Source organism: Ambystoma mexicanum, chromosome 3q (genome assembly GCF_040938575.1).
Source record: "Ambystoma mexicanum isolate Mex_15411 chromosome 3q, UKY_AmexF1_1, whole genome shotgun sequence".
NCBI lineage: Eukaryota > Metazoa > Chordata > Amphibia > Caudata > Ambystomatidae > Ambystoma > Ambystoma mexicanum.
Genome location: NC_090926.1, coordinates 1,079,264,778 through 1,079,282,449, shown reverse-complemented (window position 1 = coordinate 1,079,282,449; position 17,672 = coordinate 1,079,264,778). Strand labels below are relative to the sequence as shown.

Genomic DNA, 17,672 nt, shown 5'->3' with positions numbered 1-17,672 from the left:
ATGGTCTGGGTGGGGGAGACAGAACGCCTGAATCAGCAAGACCAAGGACGATGGAGTAAAGTGAAGATCAGCGGCCTGCTGCCGTAACCAGGGCAGCCTGGTGTGGCCTCTCAGGAGACCGAATGGAGAGGCCTGCAGGGGAGCAACTGCAGAGTAGCAACTGCGAGGGGGAGGCGGTTCCAATCCCGGCTCGCAGATGGTGCAAGAGATCGAGGACAACACCGGAAAGCGGCCGGAGCGTGGTGAGAGTGGAGGAGGAGCAGGAAGCTCCACACACGGCAACCCCTCAGGACTGAGGGATGTAGTAGGGGCCCTGAGAGAGCTGTGGCAGGTGAAGACCAGAGAGGTGCGTCGGCTTGCCACCGAGCAGGAGTGGCTGGACTTTTGTGATAGGGGTGTAACCACAGCCAAGGAGAGTGACTTTTGCCTTCTGTGGGGGTGGTGAACAGAAGAAGATGCTGCAAGGTTGCATTAAAGCAGACAGCCAAAAGGCCCCAGGAGTGGAGGAGTAACCTGGTTGAGTGAGCAGGTCTGTGCAGGAGGGCAGCAGATAGAAGTGCGGCGCTGCCAGGCGATCTCAGTTGGTGCACCCCTATGTAAGTGTGGCAGGGTGAGCTTGGGACATCACCTCAGCACTTGGAAGTGCCGGGTGGTCAATCTCCCCCAGTGTAAGCGAACATACCTCGGGGCACTGTGGTCCGGCAACTAGCTGGCTAAACGAAAGGTCATAATCAGGGAAAGGCGAGCAAGGAACCAGAAGACAGAAGGATAAGGGGCTGAGCAGGGGAACATCTAACGATGGGAAACTCCTGCATATGATCACATAAAGCACCATATGGATGAAGGAGCAACCTGTAAATGCAACCAAAGAAGAAGGGGAAGATGGAAAAGGCTGGGGACCATGAAGGGAAGCAGCAAGTAAGAGCCACCAAGCAATTGACACTCCAATTTCTCTCTCAAGATGAAGGGAAAACCGAGGGAATGCCGCTCACTAAGACCTGGATGCCGCACTAGCCAGGTTCAAGAGTGACATTATAGAAACAGTAAAGGCAGAAGCAGCACACATCAACGAGGACAAGCGCAAATGGCGGAGAGGATAATGGCACTAGAGGAAAGAGAATGTTAGGACTTGGAAAATCGATCAAGGAGAGAGAATGTTAGAATCAAGGACCTGAAGGAAGGGACAGAGGGGCCGACCTAGAAGAATGCATTACAGAGCTGTTCACAGCTCTGGTAGATAATGGTCAGGCACAGAAACTGGATATAGAGAGGGCGCCCCGGGTGGGCAGAAGGAGGAATGACCCGGCAGCGCGCTCAAGGGATGTTTTGGTAAAGCTGCAACATTTCACGGATAAGCAGAGAATAATGGCGGTTGCGAGGAGGCGAGGCAAGGTCCACATCAGGAGAAATGAGGTCCAACTCTATGACGACCTTGCGCAAATAACTCTGGACTTTTGTGATAGGGGTGTAACCACAGAAAGTTGATGGAGAAGCTTGCGAGGAAGAACATGAATACAGGTGGCCCTTTCCCACAAAACTGCAGATTAGGTTCGGAAATGAGGAGAAGATCACAAACATTGTGGAGGAGGTTTTGAAGGTGTTAGGGATGGGACAGAGAGCAGAGGAAGTTCCAAATGAAGGGTTACAAAACAGTCCACAGTGAACCAGGGCGGATGGTCTACTCAAGTAAAAAAGAAGTTGTTACAGTGATGTTCCCCTACTCGTAGAAAGGGACTCAGTCCATCTCTATAAATGGCTGCGTGGGAGGGCAGCTGGAGAAACCTGGCTCAGAAGGGTTTCGCTAACACTTGCCGTTACATGATATTTCAAATATGAATTTGTTAATCACCAAGTTGATACAAAAGTTAAATGTGGAAACTTGAAGGGGACGGAGGATCCAGCTGGGGTCAGTTCATTAGTGGGGTCATGCCAGGAACCTGGACAGAAGTGACAGGGACATTTAACTCGTTATTAGGGGGGTTATGTTTATCAATAACCGCTACCAGAGGAGGATGCCGGAGATGGAAGTGGAGGGGACGGTCAAGCGGGGAGGAACAGAAGTGGGGCAGACATGTATAGTTTAGGCATGGCAAAGGACAAGTCCTGGAATGTTAGGTGGCTAAATAGCCCAAACAAGAGGCTAGGCATATTGAGGGACATTGCTAAGAGAGAGGGTCACATACTATGTTTGAAGGAAACCCATCTTAGGAAGGAGGATGCAAAAAGGTTAAGTCGCAAGGAATATCCCATGCAATCCCATGCACACACTAAGACTAAACAAGCAGAAGTGGCAATTTTATTGTACAGACAGTTCAATTTGGAAGGGGTACAGGTTAGGAGAGATCGCCTGGGGAGGTTTGTCATGGTGAAGGGGAAGATAAGGGGGCAGATGTATACGTTTGCATCAGCATATGCACCTAATCAGGGGCAGGAGCAATTCTTAAAGACGCACTTGGACGAGTTGGCGACATAAGGGGAATGGATGGTCGCAGAGGATTTCAAATTACAGTCTGATCCGAGGTGAGACAGGTCAGGCAAGGTCCGGGGGCATGCGACGAGGACAATGTCTAGGCAGTTGCGAGAACGCATGGTAGAGGCAGGGCTAACAGACGTGTGGAGAGCAGACCATCCACAAGAAAGAGACCACTCTTTTACTCTTCCACGCATAAAACGTATTCAAGGATAGACTACATAATGATCACACAAGGGATATTAGCGGCAAGCCATAAGGCGACCATAGGGACCATGGGGCTGTCGGGCCATGCCTCTTTGGCATTGGAGTGGGAAGAAGGGACCATCAGGAGGCGGAACAGGGCATGGCGGATAGAGAACTATCTCCTGCAAGATAAGGGAACCCAAACTATGATCGCGGTCAGATATAGAAGGCCATAGGCAGGCTGAAGTTGCATAAGACCCTAGGGCACATGGCCTTAGCGCAATATTCTATCAAATGTTCATTTAACAATTGGGGGTGGGGGGACTGATGGAACTATTTAATGAATTCCAGGAAAGCGGAAGAATCTCTGAGACCATGGACAGTGCTCACATCACGTTGATCCCGAAACCAGGCAAGCATGAGCAATTGTGCTCTTCCAATAGGCTAATAGCACTTGTCAACCAGGATGCCAAGTTGTATACAGGTGTCTTAGCGGTGCGGTTGGAAAGGGGTATTGCCGGGCCTGATAGCGCAATATCAATCAGGATTTATCCAGGGAAGGAACACCTTTGATAACATTAGAATACTCTACATTGTGGATAAAACTGCTAGGGTGAGGTCCCGGGCACCAACGCTTCCCTTGGCATTAGACACAGCATTGGACCGGGGGCGCAGTGAAGTATTTGGTAATAAATGTGACTACCAGCACCAAACGCTCTACACAGCGAATTATCCCCAATTGTTGAGTCCGATCAGGAGGGACCTGCATCATTGGAGGGGCTTATATGTTTCTTGGCTGAGTACGATCTCCATTATTAAGATGAACGTGCTTCCTAGACTCATGTACCAGTTCCAGGCTCTCACCCCTTGCCCTCCCAAGAAAAATGCTATATGGATTGTGTGCAATGGGAAATAAAACACGCATTAGGCAAGATATCCTATACAAACCCAAATGGCAGGGAGGGAGTGGAGTTTCCAAACGTGGCAACTTACTTTCCGGCAGCGCAACTGAGGTTGCTGGTGGAATGGGGACGGGGAGGTGATTTGAGGCACTGGGTATGAATGGAACAGGCGGTAGTGGGTGAACACATGTGGAGAATTCCTTGGGTGAGAAGGGAGGATAGGCCCATGGGGCTTAAGGAAAACCCCATAACCAGATGCAATCTGGAGAATGGGGAAAAGGTAGGGTAGGGTAAATAAACGGTATGGCTTAGCTTTGTGGCCGTCACTGAGAACACCCTTACTCCGGAATCCAGCCTTCCCTCCGGTATATAGAATATAAAAGGTTTGCAAGATGGGCAGAGGGTGGCCTGAGAGAAATTAGGGATTTATATGAGGCCAATATCTTTAAAACATTTGCAGAATGTGTCACAGCCTTCGGGTTAAAGGATGGAGATCTTTTTGCCAATCAACAGCTTAGACATTGGTCGCGTACTCCCGTCATGAGAGAAGTGGCGAATTGAGAGACTAATGAGTGGGATAGAGTTGGAACGAGTTATCACACACCACAAGACCAATAGAGATCCTCCACCTTCTAAAGACTTAATCAGGGCGGCATAAAGGGAATCACTGCAGATAAGGACCAAATGGGAAATAGATGCTGGTAGACAATTCTCCGACAGGGAATGCAAACAGGCTACCAAAGGAGTTTTTGGGCTTTTTACCTCAGCACAAAATCAAGAACTGCAATATAAACTCTTACATATGTGGCATTATACCCTGCAAAAGGTGAACAGAATGAGAAGCTCTATATCACCATTGTGCTGGCAAGAGTGTGGAGAGGAGGGATAAGTGCAGCACATTTGGTGGGTGTGCCCTCAGTTGAAGAACATCTGGCAGGAGGTGGGGAGATTACAGGGGATGAATATACCTTTTGATTTGGCTTCACAATACTCTTCCTCCACTCCTGAAAAGATGGGAGTACAAGGATACTGAGAAGAGAAATCAGCCTAGAGCAAAAGCAGAAGGTTAGATGATTCATCCAGCCAACTTAAAAGTATGAGGGATAGAGCAAAAAGAAATGGATGACAGGCAAATTCCGTGCCGCACATCCAGAAAGAAATTTACTGTTATGACATCTGCAAATGGTACTGAACAAAGCAAAAAGGACAGAGAATTAGCCCCTGCCCCAACATCTTGCATATAGCTTGAGATGAATGGGCTCCAGTGAAAGGAGAGTGAGCCACATGCTTGCCACCTGATGGCCTGGCAGATGCTTACCCAAGCCAACATAGATACGGTAAGCACCAGTGCGGGCTCAACTGAACGTCCAAATGGATTCAACATTGAATGCGTGAAGAAGAGATGGTGACCACCATCAAGATCTGCAAGATGAGAAGAACCACCAAGATGGACACAATTACAACATCTATATCTGTATCGGGAAGCTAGTGAGCGGAGGAATTCCATGCATCAAATGCCTGCTCAGCTGGAAGACAAACAGTCAGAGATGCAAATTTTTCAATAGTTCCAAGAAAATATGAACACGCTACAAGGAATGTATGATGTGCTTCAAAGTCGCACAGTGGCACTGGAAGAACATTATGAGAAGCAGAGACAAGGAGTGAATATCAAGTCAATAAATGGGGTGGTCCAGTCTCTGAGAGGCGAGTTTGACAGACAGTCTTGGTATCAAGACTCTGGTCTCACAGAGGAGGGTGCAATGCCATCTCCTAAAGCAACTTTGAAGATCCAGATCTCAGATAAAGAGGATTACAAAGGATAACAGAGTTGGTAGTGAAGTGGGAATCCCCATGGGTCAGACAAATACCAGTGACAAGAGGCCATATCCATCCAGAAAGCTGAGTGCTTGAGATGTTACACAACTCAGTTAACCCCACTCCAGGTGATAAACCACCAAGAGGCCTATGTACATAGACTTACAGGGGCTAGCTATGTCAAGGGGAGCCACGGACCCCTCTCAACCTGGGGTAGGCGGCCTAGCAGGGCAATACCAGAGTCAGACCTACCCCAGAGGCAGAGTGAGGGAGATGAGGGGAAATCCCCATATTTGGCTCCCCAATATGCGCAGAGCCATGTATGTTTATCAGTGCATCTTTTCTGACCACATGCCTATTATCCTCTGTCCTGGCCCAGTCTCTCTCTTTAATTTTACAGATGATTACCAGAGACCTGGCAAACAGAACGATCTACAATCTCGATTCAAGGGACTACAGTTACCAGCATGCACTAGATTTCTCAGGCCCCTGGGTGGGGAAGAGATCGCAGGAGGCAGCCCAGCATAAGGTTGAACCATAGGGAGTGCAGCTACAACAATGCACCTGGCTCCAACAGAAAAGACCTGGTCCGGAACAGGAGGAACCTAATGGAAATGGATTATACTTCTCCATTCTGGGGAGAATCAACACCTACCACACAAACTCCAGATTGGCTACAGGGGACCAGTGGCAGAGCTGGTATGAGCAAGAGACTATAAGGGAGACCGAGTAACACTCCACAAACCATATTTGGTATGGGGAGTCTAACCTTTCTCCCTGGCGTTTCAACCAATACCTGGCACCTCTTGCCCACTGCATCGATGCTTTCTGCTCCAACCTTCAGTGTTATGCGGATGACACTTTCAGGCTCCCCTCGGCCGCTTCTTCTTCTCTCATCCCAGACTGTCTGGCCGCAATTCAGGATTGTTGCACCGCCAATGATTTCTGCCTTAATGCCAGTGAGGCTAAGAACCTCGGGCCATCTTCGACTCCACCGTCTCATTCGCTCCTCACATCTCTGACATCTCTAAGATGTAAAACAATCAGCTGCACCTCCTCAGAATGTTCTTCCTTTCCTCATTTTTCCCCAGAAGCTCTTGTCTCCAGAGCTTGGGTCCTCTCTAGTCTGGACTACTGCAACAGGCTCTTTCTTAATCTTCCTGCCTCTACAACTTATCCCGAACAGGACTGGCATCAAGCCTAGGGATCGGATCTCTCCAGCTCTGAAATCTTTTCATTGGCTCCTATTGGCTGCAAGGATCAAGTTAAAGACCCTCTGCATTGTCCACAAGGCTTTCTGGGACCTGGGACCGCACTACCTCCAACTCTCTCTTCCTAAACATCTCCCTTCTCGGGCTCTACGCTCATCCACCTCCAACTCTCTGAGGGTCAGTGACTTTCCAAGCAGAGAGTTGGGGGGCAGATCTCTAACTTCGGCTGGGGCCTCCCTCTGGAACAGCCTCCCTGCCTCTCAAAAACTTGAGCAGAACTACCTCTGGTTCCGGAAGCAACTCAAGACCTTCCTCTATGCTTCCACTTTCTCTCTTCCTCTCCCCTGCTGATGTCCCAACTGCTCCAAGCACTGGTCACTTGGCTACCATCTGAACTTGGGCCCAGGCTCCTGCATGTCCAGTTGCACTTCGCACTGCCTCCTGGATACCACAGCATTTGTGGTCTGTATCTGCAACCCTACAATCCCTTCTCTCTGCACTTATGAGCCATCCGGTTGGCTGCACTTTCGAAGTTACCTGCACTCCCCCCCTTGGCACCTGTCCCCTTCAACTTCCCTGCACTTGCGCAATCTGAATGACACAAGGCCTAGTACGATCGTTGATTTGTTCTGCCTGTTTCCCCATCCTTGTCTTGTCGCGCCTAGAAACACTTGTGTACAGGCGCGTTATAAATACCATATCATATCATGTTTCAAGTGCAACCTAAAAAGTATAAGACCGTAACAGAGGACAAATGATGCAGGATTCCACACGGCAGGCAGGACAAGAATGGAGACTGAAAATGGGCAGGACTTGGAGCTCTTCTGAATGCTTCCAGGAACAACTGAAAACTGTTTGCCCCAATGGAAGGAGATCGGAGGAGTTGCGGGTAGACCAGAAAGGCATTGGGCCACTGAAAAAGCTGCCTCGAATATCCAATCTGAGCCAAGGCAACCTTCTAAATAGGAAGGGGAGGGTTAAAAAAAAAGGGGAGCGAGAGAGAGCAAATACTGAGGGAGGAGGAGGTTCTAGACGGAAATGGCTAAGACCAGGAGGGAGATGGAGAGTAGAGACAGGAGGAGGTAGAGAAGCAATAAGTCCAGGATACAGACTACCCAGATACGTCTCCTAGGAAGTCCTGGATGGAGTCAGAAAGGCAAGGCTACAGACGTTAAGGCCCCCTGAATGGGCAACTGAGATAGTAGGTATACCCTGTCTGTAATGAACCTCTACTTAACTGGATCTTGCCAAGATCAGAGGGAATGGGGGGGAGGGGTGTAGCTCCCTTCAAGGTTGAGGGAAAAACATATAGGGAGTACCCCTAGAATTGGAAGCCCTGATTGTTATTACAAAAAATACAGGAACAGGCAAACTAAAAAATGAATTTATGTCATTCAGTGCGAACTTTGTCACATACCCCAAATACAAGATCTGAAGGACAGCTACAAGTCTGTGGCATGGGGGTGGAGAACAGGGAAAGAGCCACTGGGTGCGAGCAAAATAGAGAGAGAGGGAGACACAGACAGAGCCAAACCACGACAGGAGTAGCTCTGCAATGCAGGTCCATGGAAAGATACCCAAAGCATCTTGATGATGCAGAATCTAGTAAATGTAACAAGTGGGATTTTTTTTAACTCTATCGTCATGATCCATGAAACCATTGAGTAAAGCTTAATAACTGGATTTGGAAGAGGCAACCAGTGCACCTCAAAGGAACGGTAGCCAGCAAGGAATTGTGATAATGCCTATGAAATGCTGAGTGCTGGGAATGTTATTTCTTTAATGAAGGCACGCTAAAGGCAAGCCCGTCTGCGCCCTGGACAGGCTCTGGGCCGCTGCTGCTTGTCAAGACAATGGCGCCTCACACTTACAATGCTCAGAGACTGATGTTAACACAGTGCAAGGGTATTCCTGCAGTGAGCTGCTACTGGACCTCACCTGATTTGGGCTTCCCACCTGGGTTTCTCCAGTCTCAATTTGCAACAACCAGACCTCAGACTAAAGATTCCGGTATAATAGGAGGCAATGCTAAAGTCAATTGCTCTTCAGTCAAATCTGTGACCACTCTAGCCCCGCCCACTCCTTTCCTCTCGGGATAAACACCAGATCAGCAGTTGCCCATTGGGATGTTATTTTAACTTTTTTAGAAGATTCCTCCCCAGACTTTTTATGTCTCACCGAAACCTGTCTTTTGTCCACATCTGATCATGATATTGCCCAGATACTAGCTCCCATATATACAATTTAACACTTGGACACAACTCCCCTATCTTTAGGGGGTGCCTTGGCTCTGAACCATTGAGCTTGTATTAACTGCTCGCCGATCCCCCTGACACATAATACAACCTGTGAACATTATTTTTAGTCTGGCTTCAACTCTTGCCCAATGTTTCTGTGCACATCTTATTGGTTTATCGCCCCCGCCCCTCCCTATCCTTAGTTAATTTTGTCTGTGATCTTGGTCACCAGTTACGGACCTTAGCCTTGCTTATCACAAGCCCATTATTATGGGTGGTTTTAATGTCCGCTAGAATAGTTCTGCGGACCTTCATGCTAAAAATCTTATTGCGATTTTGGCTGATATTTCTCTTTACTTGCGGAATCATCTTTCAACTCACCATTTAGGAAATGGTCTTGACTTGATATTCTCAGACAAATCCCTAACAGCTGTCTCTATGCCCATACCGGTCCCCTGGTCTCATCATTTCCTTCTTGCTTTTGTCATTTTTTCTCCCTGTGCCCCCTTGAGACCGCAAAACAATTTCCAAATCTCGGCATCAATGGGCTAATGTTTGTCTTTCTTCCCTTGCGAACCATTGTTTAGAAAGCACTGGGGACTGTATTATGACAGATAAACAGGCTGCTTGGGTCTCTTCACATCTCAGGGCCCTCAACTCAAACAAGCCGGTCAACTAACAGAACGTAAATGGCGCATTGATTATGATCCTGAATCCAAGCAGATTTATAAACAAGCCGTGGCTCACTATCATGATGTGATTAAAGTAGCAAATTATTTCTTCTATGCGAATTGCATCTTATCAGCATCATGCTGGTTGTGATAACTATTCAGGGTTGCCAAAGAACTTACTGTGACCACTCGCCCCCTCCCCTCGCGCAAGCTCCTGATTTTTCTCAGATAGATGATAGATGCCATCAGTTCATACTTTGTTGAAAAGATCCATAAGATCCGGCAATCGATTGCTAGTGATGGCCACAGCTTTTTAGATTCTACAAAATTGGCGCAACCTTTTAATGTGGAAATGCCTGCTGAGCCATTTCGCTTTGAACACGCCACTGACAACGCAGTCTTTGTCGCCTTGCACAAGCTTAAATCAGCTTCTCCGACTGATTGTATCCCTCTCCATGTTATTCAGTCCCTCCCTAAAAAAGTAATTACATTGTTTACTGCAGCTCTTCATCATTCTTTCACTATGGGGATGATCCCTGCTACCTTAAAACACGCTCTGGTTACCCCGCTTCTGAAGAAGCCTCATCTCGACCCTGCCTTAGCGGCCAACTATCGGCTCATATCTCTCCTTCCGATTCTTATGAAGATTAGGGAAGTTTTTGCTTCTCCCCAATTTTCACATTTCCTTGAATCTAATCATCTCAAGCCTGTTTTAGACCGTTAATGGCCACTAATTCTGTCAGGATCTCCATCTTGTGACTTCTGTGCGGCCTTTGATACCATTGATCACGGCATTCTTCTTCGTTGCTTTGAAAAGGCCGGTATTTCTGACCTTACACTTGCCTGGTTTGCCGCTTTTCTTACATACCGCAAACAGTTTCCCTCTTCCCTTTTCGGTCTACCCCAGTAGCTTTATCACATGGTGTGCCCCAGGGATCTTCTTTGCCCCCCCCATTCTTTTTAATCTCTATCTTTTTCCCCCTGGCTGATCTCATCACGGAACACGATGTGCGCTTCTACACTTGCGCAAACAATACTAAGTTGATATTCCGCCTGGACGCGGCAGTATCCAAGACCGCCTCCAAACTGATAAATTGACTACCTGCGATCAGCAAGAGGATGTACAGTAATCGGTTGAAGCTAAACTAAAATTCTGAAGATGACTTTGCCTTTATTACCAGCTGAGCTTCGCATTAAGGTAGAGAGTTCCTCCATTATTGGCTCTCTCGCCTATCGTAACGAAATACATCTTGTACAACCGGCTTTTCTGTTGCAGCATATGCAGATCCTGCAAAACTCTGCAACCCAACTGGCCCTAGGGGCCCCCAGACTTTCTCATTTCCTGCTACAACAGCTCCACTGACCCCGGTCAAAAGTGGCATTGTTTTTAAGACATGATGTGTCACGCACCGTTCAATCGATAAATCTGGTGCTGACTATCTTCAATCTAAACTGGCTCCATATGCTGCTGCTAGACCTTTGCACTGCCTCATTACGACCCAGGCGGTAAGGTACCGCCTGGGCCGTGACTTTACCACCATGGCGTAAACTACGTTTACGCCATGGTGGTTGGCGGACTTACCGCCCCATTCCGACCTTGGCGGGGCGGTAAGTCCCCAATCCCCATTTACCCTTCCCCATTCCCATTTTTGCCCCATAGGGCATAATGGGAGTGGGGAAGGCGTTAATTACGCCACCGTAAATTACGGTGGCGTAACTCCATAGTCCCTTAGCGCCATGGATTTTAACACCTGCTAAAAGCAGGTGTTAAAAGCACCATGGCGCTAGGGGACCTCGTAATTGGCGGTAAGGGGTCGGCGCAGCTAACGCTGGCGTAGACCCCTTACCGCCAGGGTCGTAATGAGGCCTTACTGAGAACCCTAGATATCGGCGAACTCGGGTTGGTGGACGTTCCTTCTCTGTCCTCACCTCTTTTCTCTGGAACTCTCTTCCACTCCATCTCTGAGAAAATACTGGTCATCTTTGTTTCTGTAAAGTTATCAAAATGTACCTATTCTAATGCTCATCTGCTCTTGTGACAGTCACACTTCAACTGCCAACCATAGCGCCTATATGCCTTCTGGCCTTAGTCATTGATCTACAAATTTAATACATACATACATTTGTGCACACCGCAAAGTAAAGTGGAATAACGCGATTTCTGCAGAGACAACGGAGCACCGTGGTGGAATGCAATCCAGTAAGACATTGTGAATCTGTGTACAAAATGATGAAATTTGGGAACAAAGTATTAATGCCCAGATGGAACTGGATTTTGAAATATCTAAAACACTGCATACTGAACTCTGGGAAAGTGTTGAAAAAGTAGAGAGAATGTAATAGTTGTTTGTTGCCTCAAAGACTCCCAGCTGTCAGAGTGCAATCAATGTTTGTTCTTTAAGCTTCCTTACTGCTTCCTTACTTCTTTCTTCTTCATGTATGCCTCCATGTCAACTACAAAACATAACTTGCATTGGGAAATGGCTGATAACCCTGTTCGAACGATTGGCTGTGCGGCTTTGGGCTACAGGGGGAGACTTGGAGGTATCTCGTATCCCTATATACCACCTTCCGAGATCAAATAGGAGGTGGCTTCAACTAGCCCACAGAACGTGCCTTTTTCCCCAGAGAACCATGCACTCCCTCCTTTCTCTGTTAGGTCTCTTCTGTCCCTGGCTGTTAACATTCTTCCTCACCCTCCCACACCTCAATCTATCGCTCCCTCACATAGTCTCAATCTGTCACAACTCTCTCCATGACTTCTATACTGGTCTTTGTTCTCTCAAAACTCTTCCATATCTCATTTTCTTTCTCCCCTTGGTAATCTTACTCCTGCTTTCCCCTCTAACAGTTTCTTGGGCTTCTGGCATTCATTCTACTTCTCTTGTAGTTCTCCTTTGCTTTTCTTTCTCATTTTTCCTCCGATGGTTGTTCTCTAGTCTGTCAGTAGATCATGCCCTTTTATACTATGAGTATTTCTTCTTCTCACTAAATGCCACACATTTTCTCTTTCCTCCGATTGGTCTTCATTGTCTGTTGCTGCTATGCATTACCACTGTGCTTAGGTTTTCCTCTCTTGTTCCTGGCTGTTACGCTGTCTCTTTTGGTTACACACTCCTCTTTGGCTGACTTTCACTACTCGGACTGGTTGTGCTTTTTTGAGATTTCACCATCATTCTCTCTCATGATCGATATTGCGCACACGCACACACGCACCTACCTTTCTATCTATAATGCATGGGTGCCTATCTTCCCTTCTTCTCCAGGGGTACTCATAGTCATTCTTCAACTATTGGTTCTGGAATCCTATGATTTTTCACACAAGTCTCACTTTCTCAATTTTCTGGTTTCTTAATCTCTTACATGACTTCACATCTACCTTTATCCTATGAAAGTCACTTTCATGTGCACCTTTTGCAGTCTAACCTACGTTCTTTCCTATATTTCTTCTCTGTATATGCCCTTTTTCCACTCCTCCCAGGGTGTCTGTCCCTTTCTCCCATGTCCATTTCCCTTTCTTTACCTCATTAATAATGTTCATGTTTTGTCTTCACTGGTGTCTCTGAATTTCTAATTGTATCTCTCTCACTGGTCCTCTTATTTTTTTCCTGGTATCATTTTCCTGAGTAGCTTTCTCTTTTTAATATTTATCTTTCTTTTGTCACTGGTGTCTTGTGATTGTCATTTGCTTTCTCCTCTGGGTGCTGCCAGTGCACCCTACTGCCTCCCATACACACATACACATTCTATCCCTCTACATGGCACACATGTATGTCTTCTGCGAGTGCGGCCTGTTTTTGGTGCTTATGAATAAGGAGCACATAATTATTACCGTCAGACCACGGCCAATGCCTGCTTTACTCACAGGGAGAACGATTCAGCCTGTGTCGTCTCTTCAAATACTGCTTTTCCACGAGGCACATTTCTTCTTTTTCTTTCTCTCTCAATGACGAGACAGTGGTAGCAATAAGAGGACCTGTTGTTGAAGGTAATGAGAAAACAGTAATTCACCTACAGTTCTTTACACAATGACAAGAATTACTTAACAATTTTATCACAATGCAGATGTTTAAGGACAAAAAAAGAACTCTTCTGAAATGTATTTGATGATTCATCAAAAATACCATACTAGCACAGAATGTGGGATAGAGCCAATGCTGGTCGAAACATAGAAAAGAAAAATACATATTATGATTAAACCCGTAGCTAGAGCCTGATCCTTTGCACTATAGTGATTTCATTGTTATATTGTTTGTTTTTTCATTATTATTTGTATGTGACAGTTAACACAAACACTTTAAATTCTTGCATTAGGAAAAAGTATAGTTGCTACTTTAAACACGGAAACTGCATCATATACAAATAAATCATCTGACAGAAGCAAAAGTGTAAAAGCCAATGTGACTGGGTATCTCACATATTCAATATCTCCAATGTGTTAAAAATAATGTAAAAAAAAAGAAAAAGATTCAAACTTTTATTTTCATGTGCTGAGTTTTGTATGGTGCCAAATTGAATACCCTTGCTAGAAGGTTAAGCCAAGAAGAAAACTAAAAAGGGAAGACGATGGACAATGGATCAAAAGGGCAAAGGACCAGTAAGAAGCAGGAGTATGGCTACAATAGGCTACCATTCGGAAAACCGAGCTGAATAGTCCCAATTAACATAACAATAGCACAGATTAAAGTGCAATAGTCTAGTTGATAAATAAGAGTGATTGGTTAGTTTTAGAGTCCATATGACTCCTACAATCCGCAACGCAGCACGAAATTTTAAGAATATCACAAAAAACAGCTCTCTTGGAGGTCACCTAATGGCTACATTAATCCTGTGTTTAGCCAAGTATTTTTTACTTTCGAAGTATACGATCCTAATAGGAGATCGTCCAGAAGTTTATTCCACTTGGTTTACTCCTGCTACTGCTAGTGATATCTCACTATGGCTGAGCCGTTTGAACGGTACCACGAGCAGGTTATTGCCTGCTGACTATCTTGGGTTGTACCTTGGTATGTATTTGTTGATGCTTGAGTTGAGATACATTAGGAACAAATTTCCGAGGCCCCAATGCATGATTCACAACGTTTTCAATCTGTGCTCCAGTGATAGCCCATTTAAAGCTTTTGGAGATTGATTAATTGGGTCACAAACCTTTCAACCCAAAATAATTTATTTGGAGTGGTTATATGAAGTTTTTGATGATACACATGACCTACCATTACCATAGTCAAGCTTCAATAGCAACAGTACTCTCATTAGTTTAATATTTGTATGAATTTCAAGTTTTGGAATCAATGTCTTGTGATGTTGTGGAGTTGGGATTGTGATTTTTGAGAGACTTGATTCATAGGAGAGAAAAGGGGAAGAGGCTCATCAAGTAAAACTCCCAGGTTTATTGCTTTGGCAACCAGGATAGATGGTGGCCCCAACAGGGGAGCCATTCGAATGGTGATCATGTATGGTTTTTAAAATAAAGATGTGTTTTCTCAGTTGCTATTATCCGTTGTCCAGTCCTGTATCTTTTGAAGGATAGATGAGATGTGTGTTTCTACTGGTTTCAAGGCTGAGGTTAAGCCTTATCTGTTCTTCATCTACATAGGTTTGAAAGGTGCCGAGGGTGAAAGATTCGGTTAAGGTGGATTAAGGTCTCGTGCTCATACTTAAAGGCCGAGCGAAGGTGATGGATTCCTGGGGTACTCCATAGGATGTGGAGGATTTTAAATCTATTTCCAAAGGTTTAGTCTGCCCGTGTAGGTCATTGGAGAGCCGACCCAATGCATTATCCTCGGTAACCATCAAATCTAGCAATCGATGATGATTGGCAGCATCATAGGACTCCAAGAGGCCGAGAAGCATTAGTGCAACTGGGTGGTTCTTGTTAAAGTCATCCACTATTTTCATGAAGAGGGGACTCATTTTCAGTAATTCTTTTCAGATTTAACCCCGGCTTGGTTTGATGTAGCTAGCTCTTGTCCTCGGTATATTCACTAGTTTGAAGGATGTAATTGTTTCCAATATTTTAGCAATGAATTAAATATTAACGATGGGCCATAGTTTTCTGGGAGGGGAGGATCACTATTAGGGATTTTATTTGTATTAGTTGTTGCCCCTTACAGGCCATGTGGGATCACTCCTATGTCACAAGAAATGGTTAACATTGTTCTCTGCTGATGCCTTAAAGCTACTGTTTTGATAAACATATCTGCGGTTATGGATTTCAGAGACGTAGTGTAGATGTAGTGTTCCTTTCCCTGGCTTGGGGGGGGGGTGATCTTGTTTGTCAATTCCGTCACTTTCTTGCAATGCCAAGTAGCGCATTGTTTAATTCAATAAATGGTGTAGGTTTAGTGTTGCAGTATTGTAGGTTACTTAATTCATTATAGATTCTGAAGACTTCTGTGAATCTGTTTAGAGCTGTTGAAATACTGTTTCGATAGAAGGTGTTCAATCACAAGGCGGTATCCTCGACTAGCGGCAAGATGGCTGTGCGGGTTAAACGCTCATTGCTGTGAGCTGTGTTTGATCTGCAGGTCGCAGGTTCGAATCCCAGCAAGGCCAATTCAGCCTTTCATCCTTCCGAGGTCGTTAAATGAGTACCAATTTCGATTGGATAATAATAGTAATGTATGTATGTATGTAAATATGTTCTACTTAAAGCGCAATATAAATACCAGATTATTATTGTGTATTTGGTACACCCATTTATTGTTAGGAGTTTGAAATTGAATCATTTTGCATTCTCAGTTTCTACTTAGTCTTTTTAATTGTGTGAAATCATGTTAAACCACTTATTATTTTTAAATGGTGATTTTGTGTTACAGCGTCTTCTAGGGGCCAACACATTCAGTGTTCTCACAAATTCTTGGCTGAACTTAAGCAGTAACATATGGGGCACTGTTTGTTCATGGAATTAGTTTTATGGCATTTGTGGGTGGGGGGGTTAATGTAACTAATACATGTTTCCTTGTCTTCCTCCTCAATAGTCCTCATTAGTATGATGTTAACGTTATTTAGGGTGCTTTACTCTGATTCGTTACCAGTGGAGATATATGTAGTGTTCTTCAGTGCCATGTTAAAGGTATGTATGATGTCTGAAGAGTATCTACCTCTATGAGTCAGTTTATTGACCCATGACCTAAGTTATTCATGGGATGAGTAAAGCCTTCCACCACTGTGAAGGCATAAAGAAGCAAGACACAGACAACAGATTCAAAGTTCAAACAGAAATACTTTATTTACTCAAATGTCAGGATGGTAGAAGGCCTTACTTGCCCTATGCTAAAGTGGGATTTCCCTATCGGAACAAAACTAAGGAAAGTCTGAGTCAAATAGTTCAACTTAAAAGTCTGTCTGTCTCGAAAACCTTGCCCTCACAACTAAAGCTAGACAATGTGTAAGGATGTCATAAATAGTGATCAACATAAAGTTCTGAGCTTCTTCCCACTCAAAGCTTTCTTCTCATGTCCTCTTCACCAAGTTCATAAAAGTCTCAAGATTACCTTTCTCATGTTCAAAGTAACACAGTTCCACACACTTCTCGGGGTTCCCTTCCCCAGGACTTTAACTCAGCCACTTGTATTTGTTTCAGTCTTTTCAAAACAAATGTAACACAACTCGAGGTCAGCCTGACCCTCTTCTGGATCGCCTCACCAGTTGACTTACAGTGTTCCTTCTTGGTTAATTTCACAGTGTCTTTGATTATCATAATTCAGGGCTCAATGGTCTGGGTGCAATTGTCAGAACACATGGTCCAGCCATCGCAGGTCGCGCAACTAGGATCTCTAGGCTCTTCAACCCACACAGTTTCCTGTGTTCAGAGTCACATTCACTTAGCTCCTCATTGTTGGCCTCTTGGCTTTATATGCAGGTTTACACTCTTCTGGCTTCTCTTAGTTAACCTTTTGGCGTTGCCACGGCGTGTCACACACCTCTTGCCAATCGTTGGCCTTGCCACATTGCATCTGTTCATAAAGTTCACTTTTAGGTGGTCCTTTAGCTGCCCCACCTTTCCATGGCAATCTTTCCACTTGCGCTCTCTTCTGTGTCTTAATTTCACTTGGGTGCTTCCCTTTAGTTGGCATCTGCTATTTTTCTTTGCCCATAAAGTTGTGTTCAGTTTAGTAGTTGTTATGCTTAAACTCAGGTTTTCATTCATTTCGATATTCAATATGAGTCATTTGACT

The 17,672-nt window shown here is 45.3% G+C and overlaps 1 protein-coding gene across 2 annotated transcripts in view; it reads right to left on the bottom strand.

The window, feature by feature from the left end:
- The window catches only part of LOC138583261 (zinc finger protein 569-like), a 180,779-nt gene that overhangs the window by 81,596 nt on the left and 81,511 nt on the right, over nt 1-17,672 (bottom strand). For both annotated transcript variants that reach the window (XM_069655338.1, XM_069655340.1), the window contains exon 3: nt 13,358-13,468. In XM_069655338.1, coding sequence (XP_069511439.1) covers nt 13,358-13,468 — 111 coding nt within the window. The remainder of the gene's footprint in view (nt 1-13,357; nt 13,469-17,672) is intronic.